The sequence below is a fragment of the Miscanthus floridulus genome, chromosome 6, assembly GCF_019320115.1.
Source record: "Miscanthus floridulus cultivar M001 chromosome 6, ASM1932011v1, whole genome shotgun sequence".
Classification (NCBI taxonomy): domain Eukaryota; kingdom Viridiplantae; phylum Streptophyta; class Magnoliopsida; order Poales; family Poaceae; genus Miscanthus; species Miscanthus floridulus.
Window position 1 is genome coordinate 110510291 of NC_089585.1, and position 9463 is coordinate 110519753.

At 48.0% G+C, this 9463-nt stretch overlaps 1 protein-coding gene across 1 annotated transcript; it reads right to left on the reverse strand.

The window, feature by feature from the left end:
- Positions 1-6169: 6169 nt before the first annotated feature.
- LOC136459029 (protein ALP1-like) lies at positions 6170-7535 on the reverse strand. Its single transcript, XM_066458931.1, has 2 exons — positions 6428-7535; positions 6170-6352 (listed from the first exon to the last, which is right to left on the reverse strand). Exon 1 carries the CDS (start codon positions 7533-7535, stop codon positions 6459-6461), a length of 1077 nt encoding a protein of 358 aa, XP_066315028.1. The 3' UTR covers positions 6170-6352; positions 6428-6458.
- Positions 7536-9463: the final 1928 nt, after the last annotated feature.

Here is a 9463-nt window from a genome sequence, read left to right on the forward strand (position 1 = left end):
CGAAATCTTTTCTCACCCACCCCGTTTCTACCCCCAACCACTGACATGCGGGGCTTGGGTCAACCCTGACCCTGCCCGGCCTTGACCGAGCGGCGGCCGACGGGTACATCGCGGAGCTCGCCGACGGCGAGCTCTCTGGCGGCGGCAACCACCTCGGCAAACTCCTCTTACTCCCGCGCACCTCAACCAATCACTAGACGGGCACCCAGAGCGCTACAGCGATCACAGTGGTGGCTCAGGCGGCCCGGTGGCGCTCCGACGCAGTGGAGGTCATCCATGACCAGGTCTCCGGTGGCGAGGACTACACCTACACGCTCCCATCACCTTGCAAACACACCCAAGCTACTGGTTGATCAGATTAGGGCCAGCGACGAGCTCAGCGTCGACCATGGTAGCGCGGCGTTGCCCGGCACGGCGCCTAAATGGTGGAGCGACCGCTACCGGCTCAGAACGGAGAAGCTAGGGCTCAGCGAAGGTCTAGGGTTCTCACCGCGACTCGGGCGACCTCGCGGTTGAAGCGGAGGCAGAGTAGAAGCGGCTACCGGCGGTGATGGTGTGTGCGGCGGCGTGAACCGGTGACGAGGACAGCGTTTCCGTGTGACCTGAGCGGTAGAGGTTAAAACAAAGAGTTGGTGAGATTCACTGCATTACGAGGAACCTAGGACAAGCGCTGGGAGGGAGGGATCTGCTCCGAGCCTCTGAGGTGCTCTGGCCACGGCGAGGTGGCCTCGGTGGCCATGGCGGCACGCCGCGGAGAAGAAAGTGGCGCGCGGCCAATTCCGGCGGCCTGAGGCAATGCAAGCGGGTCATCAGTGAGCGAAAGAGTGAGGTGGAGCTATGAGCAAGAGGAATTGGCTGGGGGCACAGAGGCGATGGTGAATTTTGTCGGCGAGCCAAGGAGCACGGCGGCGGAGCTGAGAGGAAAGGAGGAGAGGCAGTCGGCGTCTCGGGCTAAAACGGCGAAGGCAAGGCGTCCGCGCGCGACAGCATCTGCTTAGACTCACCACCGCGAGCAGCTGCGTGTCCATGCGTACGTAGGCGGTGATCGAGGGCGGTGGCCGTCGGCGAGCAGACTGCCTGCCTGCTGCCGGCGATGAAACCCTGCTCCAGATGGTTGATTGACAGCCCGATTTCTCCTTGCTCGTTCTCTCAAAATCGAATAGAAACTTGCTAAGATCCCTTAAGCAAAGTAGTTCCTCGACAGGAGATCTCCAATTTTGGTTAAAGAACCAAACTCATCAAGTTACTAGTTTTGAAGATTTTTAACTCAGAAGATGATCACTTTGAAACTGAAACTGGATTCGATTAACAAAGTTATGAAAGCAGTTTGCTTAGCAACTTTTGGTATTTAATTAATGAACAATTATTACTCAATCATCTCAACTATTTACACAGTAACCAAGATCAAGTATCCTACCAAGCAATGTAACAAAAGTTGGACAATTTTTATTCATGGAAATTGATTTAATAAATCAACAAAGATTGAACTAAACAAAAGAAAATCAAGGACAGTCAAAATGGCTGTGTGAATTTTAGCACCAAATCCAATCTTTGAGCTCAAATTTAAACATGTTTAACTTGGAACATCATCACATGTTGATTCTATAAGAAAGCACTCATTTTGTACTACAAACTTTGTTTTAACAAAATTTCACTTGTTTAAGCAAATTCTCATATATAAATTCACAAAGTTCCTTAATTGATATCAAAGATAACATGTTATGCAACATATAAAACTTAACATATGCAACCTGGGCATGGTATCAATGAAACATGGGGTACATTCATGACATGATACTTGGTGGTTATGCTCCATGATGCTCATGATCAAGTTTTAATTGCATTTTAACATCTAGGATGTTACACGTGGTTGTGGCACGACATCTTGACTATTTTGTCGAAACTGACATGGTTGGGCTTGCCGGTCTTCTGCCTTTGGACCCTATCAACTGCCGTGACGAACTCGCTGTTGCGGCGTCTCTAGCTTTCCTTCTTGCCTTTCTCTCGCCGATTGCGGCCCTTAGCCTCGTTCGTGGGTTCGGCTTGAGCCTTGCCCTTGTATTTGCAAAAGATTTCCCGGACGGCCTCCTCGCTGGAGGCGTGGCTTGTCATGAGGCTGAGCAACTCCCGCGTCGTTCATAGTTTGCAGCGTCTAAGCTTGTGGATGAGTGCTTCGTTGGTCATGCCAGATATGAACGCTCCGATCACGTCCGCATCTACGATGTTGGGAAGCTCATTGCATTGCTTTGAAAAGCAGCGGTTGTACTCGCGTAGAGTCTCCCCCACTTTTTGCTTGCAAGCTTTGAGACCCTAGGAGTTCCTAAGGCGCACGTAGGTGCCCTGGAAGTTCCCTATGAAGATGCGCTTGAATTCTGCCCACGAGTGGATGCTGTCCGCAGGGAGATGCTCGAGCCATGCTCCGGCGCTTTCCGCGAGATAGAGTGGCAAGTATTGGATGATGAAAAGGTCATCGTCCACCCCGCCTACTCGACAAGCGAGGTGGAAATCCTCTAGCCATACAGCGGGATTGGTGTCTCTAGAGTACTTGACGATGTTCGGAGGCGCGCGGAAGCACGCTGGGAATGGTGTCTATCGGGTCCTTTTTGCGAATGCCCGTGGGCCGCAAGCATCTGGGCTTGGGCTGTGTTGGGTGTCTCAGCCCCTAGGATGGTGTCTATGGTTGTCTGGGTCGCTGTCGTCATAGTATGGTAGGTCCTTGCCTACCAGGTTTGGCCCAGGGTGTCTGGTGCCTTAAGCCGGACGGGCGTTATGGTTTGCAACGTTGCGGCTACGTGCTGGGGAAGGCTCCCGCCTGTGCGTTGCCTCATCATTGCTAGGTCGAAGCTTGCTCGGCGCGTGGTGTCCCATGGGGGCGCCACGCATGGAGGAGATGTGCATGAGGCTGGCCTTGGGATGTCGCCTCTCTACCGAGCTTTGAGCCTGCTATACCGTTGTGGTTTCTAGTAGGTCCCGTAGCTCTAGGTGAGCACGCTTTCCTTCATTGGTTGAGGGCTCAGGAGCTATTTGCATGATCACGGCGGCTACGGTGACATTCTGGCTGGCTCGAGTGAAGATGGGTGTCTCCCTTTTGCCTTGCTAGATTTGGTCATACATGTGGCATGCCCATGGGCCTCGGCGTCGAGGTGTTGTGGACGAGGGCATCCGTTGTCGCAACGCTCATTGACCTACTCAGCCTCGCGGGGCCTGGCTCATTCCAGGTGTTCTTGATCGTATTCCGCCTGCTCCCCGGGGGTACGTGGAATCGGGTAAGCGTCATCCTCTGCGCCGCCTACCACCGCCACCCCATCCTCTGAGAGGTGCAACATGTTGCATTCCCTCAGAGGATGGCAGCTCCCTTCAGAATCGGACTCTGAGTTCGTGTTCTCAGGGGTCACCAGTAGGAGGTCATAGAAGGACTTTGGGTCCCGTTCCATCATCCCCATGAACCTGGGGGAACTCGGCATCGTTGAGCGACCGTTACACCTGGCTAGCTCTTGCTCAAAGAGTGCGATCATGTCCCTCATCTTGGAGGGCAGCGTGGCGCCGGGTTCCAGAATTTGGCCTCTAGCGGCATGGGCCCACTCCCTATGAGATGGTCGAAGACGTTGGCCAGCGCGTAGAACACGCGCCAGCTTTGTCTTGGTTTGGAGTTCACCCCGAGGTGGGTGTCGATTCTGCATACTAGTGCATCAGAATCGATGATCGTGGGACCAGCATGTGTTGGTCCATGATCAAGCGTCGGAGTGTACGGCGTGGCCACATCTCCTTCGCTAAGGCGTAGCTGACCTTGGTGGTTAGCTATAAAGTCTAGGTCCCCGAAGCATAAAGCTTGCCCGGGAAGCAGACTAAGATTGGGTGATGGCCCGTTGACGTCGATGAACTCAAGGCTCTTGAAGTGGATGAGGCCACCGGGGCCCATGCCTAGAGTGAGTCTGATGTAGGAGGTGGGAGCCATCGCTTCCTTCTCAACAAAATGAGTGTGCGACTGTCCCCTACCTAGCGCGCCAACTGTCGGTGTTTTGTAAATCGGACTAGTAAACTTATACGATTGTTGCGCTACTCAAGGAAGACGATGGTAGCATTCAAATGATACAAGGATTTATACTGGTTCAGGCCAGAGTCCTACGTCTAGTCTCAAAGATGATCGAGTGCGTGTTCCTCGCTTACTGGTTTAGGCCGGAGCCCTACGTCTAGTCTCAAAGATGATCGAGTATGTGTTCCTCGCTTGAATGATCTGAAGTTCTTACAATGGGGGGTGCAAGGATGGTGGAAGAGGTAGGAGAGCTAGAGCTAGGAGATAGACTGCCCGAAGAAAAGCTTTAGGAGCCCTACTATGGTGGATCAGAATGAGAATGAATCTGTTGGATGGGTGCCCTGGCTATCCTTATATAGAGTCCAGGGCCAGGGCTCATACAAAGAAGAGGTTCTCCCGATCGTGCGATCGTGAGCCTGAGGGAGGGAACCTAGCTAACTTGGCTTGCAAGTAACGCCATCTTGAGGTGCACGTCCAGGCATGGTCGTTGTCATAGTCTTGCACCCAAGTCACGGTAAGGTATGGCGTGATGCTATTGTGTCGGTCGTGGCGGCACTGTAGACACGATGGTGGTTCGTCAGCCGTCCTTCGCAACGTGGACTCCGTCGTGGCCATTGTCATCGCCTCCTGGTTTTCTAGGGGCATCGTACGTGAGTTGGTAGCTGTCCTAGGTCGCTGGTCGCCTCGTTGGCTTGTGGAGCTGGTGGCCACGATCCTGAGTCGTGGGGTCGTGGCCCTAGTTAGCGTGTCTGGCCTCTAAGTCAAGGCTATCGTTGTGGATCCCATCCTGCGGTGGGTGAAATCGTACGTGTGTCTCGTCGGGCTGTATTTGGACGGTGGGTCACCGTGCAGGCCATCGCCACTGGGCGGAGTTGTCTTTGTCTTCGTGTTGTGTGGCGCAGGGACGACGTCTGACCGGACTGAGGTGACTGATGTCTCTTCGGTCCTTGCGAGGTCAGTGTGGCGTGCCTGCTTTTGTCAGAGCAGACGCGTCTGGCGGGGCTCGGTCTCTCCCCGTTCCTCTCAGGGACCGGGACGTGGAGAGGTCGTGCCTTCTTGTTGTATGTGCGGCTGAGTTTGGCGGAGGGGTCGTGGTTGACCCTTGCATTGGCGTCTAGCCTGGTTCACTTGGCTTAGCTGGGGCTCGGTCGTTCGGGCTCTTGCTAGCTGATGTTTCGAGAGACGTTCGGTCTGCTAACTAATCAGTGCCTTGAGACACCGGAGATCATATCCCCAACAATACTCCATTCATTCTAAACTGTAGGATATTTTGGTTTTTCTACGTACATAAACTATAAGAGGTTTATAGTTTAAATTGTAGCACTGTGTACAAAAAATAAATACTATATTTTATTTTAAATTATAAGAAGTTTGGTTTTCTAGATATACGCTTCATCAATTCTAAATTACAAGTCGTTTTGACTTTTTCGGTTCATTCTGTATCTAGATATATCTTATATCTTGATGCATAGCGAAATAGATTTACCAAAAAAAAAGTCAAAGACTTATTATTTGGAAAGAAGAAATTAGTTTTTATTATATACTTAGATATAATGTATATCAAATACATAATAAGAAGCTGCCTATCTATAAAAGGAGAAAAATTCTTATAATTTGAAGCGGGAAAAGTAGCCAGAATACTCAAACGTTGACAACCAAATTCGAGAGCGAGACGCCCCAAGCGTGCTTGCGGACGTTAGGCTTGGTGGTGCGGCGACGCGTGGCCGCGAATCGTTGCGTACCCGACCAGGCGACCAGCCATCCCGCTCCGCCAACCGGATCAACCGGGCTGCACACACCGTCGGTGGGTGTGGCTCGGCGCAGAGCAAGGCCAATAAGCTTGGCTATAAGCCAAGTCCATGTCATCTTGAGACAACACAAGAGACAAGTTATACAACAGCTTAGCTATTAGTTTGGCTGTACAATATATTTAAGTCACTGTAGTTCATCTGGACCAGGGGATCAACACTAAACACATCTATGTAGCCACTTGTGTTGCATGGACATATTCACAAGTAAATCAAACAGGTTGAGTAAGCAATAATATTGTTCACTGGAAAATATAATGGCTCTTACAACCAAATTCGCGGCATCAGACCAAGGATGACACAAACTTAAAAGTTTAAGGAACAAAACATGGTCTGCAGTGCAACTGAAACTTGATCAACAAAAGAAGGCTACTACCATGAGCAGCTATTACACTAATGACCTGGAAATAAATCTAGCATCCACTGTTTATCAATTTATTTAGCCATATCTCTTGATGACCAGCAGTCGTCGATGATACTCAGGTCTTCAGGAAGAACCCCCAACATGAACCTATAAAAAATTGACAAGTATATTAATGGACTGTACGACAAACAATAATAAACCTAGTGAATTGTTATATCTTACATGTAAAAGAAAGAGGATATTGCATGCACAACTAATTATTTCTCCTATTGGCAAACTTTTGCCAAATATGCTCAATTAAGTCTTGTTTCAATTGTTTATGTGTTGGTTGATGATGGATATCTGCTCTTCTACGTAAAATTTCAGAGAAAATTGGGCCTCCACCCTTTTGTAGTTCTGAAGGTAGAGCAATTGATGATCCACCTTGCTCATTCAAGTCAATAGAAAATGTCACCATCTCTTTCTCATCTTCGACTATCATATTGTGGAGTATGACACAAGCTTTCATTATTCTCCCAATACTCCTCCTTTTCCACAGACGTGATGGACGACGCACGATATTAAAACGTGACTGCAAAACTCCAAAAGCACGCTCAATATCTTTCCTGCACCCTTCTTGGTTCAATGCATACAGCTTGTGTTTCTCCATCTGAGGTGCTTTTATCGACTTCACAAAGACTGCCCATTCTAGGTATATTCCATCAGCAAGGTAGTAGCATGTGTTATATTGCCTCCCATTAACAGAAAACTGAACTTGAGGTGCTTGACCTTTCAATGCTTCAATGAATAATGGGGACTGATTCAGCACGTTAATGTCATTATTAGAACCAGGCACACCAAAGAAAGCATGCCATATTCTGAGATCATGTGAAGCAACTGCTTCTAGGATGATCGTAGGGACTCCATAGTCGCCACGGGTAAATTGCCCCTTCCAAGCTGTAGGACAATTTTCCCACCTCCAATGCATGCAATCGATGCTTCCCAACATGCCAGGAAAGCCACGAGACTCATTGACCTGAAGTAGACGCTGCACATCTTCAACTGTGGGAGCACGCATATACTCCCCTGAGAACACCTCGATCACACCTTGTGCAAACTTGTCTAAGCACTCCAATGCAGTGCTCTTCCCAATCTTCAAGTACTCATCAAGGGCATCAGCAGGTGTGCCATATGCAAGCATGCGAATTGCTGATGTGCACTTCTGCAGAGGTGAAAGCCCTTGGCGATTTGCACAATCTGCTCTTAGAGTGAAATAGGGAGACCATTCACTCAGGGCATTGACGATGCGCAGGAAGAGATGCTTTCGCATCCTAAATCTAGTACGGAACATCCTTTCAGGGTAGAGGGGATTTTCAGCAAAGTAGTCTGCTACAAGACGTTGGTGAGCACCTTCATGGTCCCTTTGGATACACTTCCTTGGACCACTTTGGCGATGAGAAGGTCCTAAGTTGAAGGTGTCTATGAGCTGTGTAGCAATGGAGCCTAGGACATTTTGTTGGGCAATATACTCTTCTATAATGTTGGCTGGATCTAGTTCCTCGGAATCATAAGAACAAGAAGAAGATGAGTCAGACATAGTTGGGAGAGTTGTTTGAGATAGAAAGAAGATGAGTTTGAGAGGAGAGGAGAGGAAAGAGCAATATATAAAGTTGGAGCATAGAAGAGAGTTACGTGGTTTATTAACGTTGACTGCATGATTATCAGCAGTACTAATTTGTATGCATTGGAATAGGAAGTTGATTTACCACTGTTGACTGCATGATTATCAGCAATACTAATTTGTATGCATTGAAATAGGAAGCTGATTTACTACTGTTGACTGCATGATTATCAGCAGTAATAACTCCATGATTACCAGGAGTACTAATTGCAATAGTGATACTAATAACTCCACAGAATTCATACCTGATTCTTTTTAAGAGCCACCATTTGCATCTGTAAAAGGAAAAACATGACATCAGCAAAGTACAACAAAATTATGTTACAAAATATCAGTTTACAGAATTAATAAATGCCAAGTTTACAGAATTAATAAATGCAAAGTACAACAACTCTGATTCAGTTTATCAGTTTACCTGATTCAGTTTTGCCAAATATACTCTCCCTCACACATCTCATAAATGCCAAGTGCTCAACTCTGACATCATTAGGCATTGCACTTGTATCTTTCATACTGAGTGCTCTGTACGTCTCCAGCATAGCCGACTTAGCATTTTCTTTGGCTGCAAGATGGTTAAGTCTAGCTGATTCAAGCTTCTCACTTGAAACGTGTTTCTGGGTTTCCAACATCTTTTCTCGACTTTCATTTGTGCCCTGAAGTTTTGTAAGCTGCTGTAGGACATCATCCATCTGAGAAGGGCATTTCTTGGCCTCTTTCTTTGCCTTTTGTTGCCTATTGGACGACCTTCAGATTGTGCCAAATAAGGCATGAGCTCTCCTACACTCCCCTCAGTATCCAAATTCCTTTTATTTGATTGCTCACCTTCCTCTAGTTGCACTTGCCACTTTGGTTCATCACGTAGAATTTTCCAACAATGCTTGAACGTAAATGGACCATCTTTGTATTCCTCATAGATAGCTTCGGCCTTCTCCATTATTTGGTCATCAGAATGACCACTAGGCCAAATTGATGTAGCCTCTTTCCATGAGTTGCAGAACCAACTGACTTTTTTCTTAATTTTCTGAAAGTGGTCCTTCAATTGCTTTGCTGTTCTTCTTCTACTTTTAGGGGTGGTACTATTATACTCATTAGCAACATCTCCCCAATACCGATCAGTCTTCTTGCCGTTGCCATTGATTGGATCGTTTGAATTGTTCACCCATGCAACCACCTACAGTGCAAGCAAGTTTAGTGTTGTTAGCCATGCAAGACATACATGAATATACAAAACAAATATATAATGTAACTCACCAAGCGCACTTCCTCCGGCTTCGTCCATTTTAGCCGTATGTCAATCCTAGCACCATTTCCATCATCCTCATCGTTGTCTAAATTGATCAAGGGCTGGGGTCGCGGATGAGACCCAGAAGCTGACACTGCTAGGCTCCCTTTCCCTCTATTTCCATCAGCTAAATGTGGTGGGATCGGCTGGGAAAGTGGCTGACTCCATGGGTGATTGAAATAGCTGAGGAAACCACCAGGTGGGCGATTATCCACACCCCTGCAACTAGATAAATAAATCCATATGACTATAACAGCTTAAAAAAGGATGAAATCAACTAAAATTGGAATACTCGTACAGTGAAAACCATGATTCC

Bases quoted from the DNA above. Each gene is read 5' to 3' on its own strand.
- LOC136459029 (XM_066458931.1), bottom strand. From the start codon at position 7,535: ATGTTCCGTACTAGATTTAGGATGCGAAAGCATCTCTTCCTGCGCATC.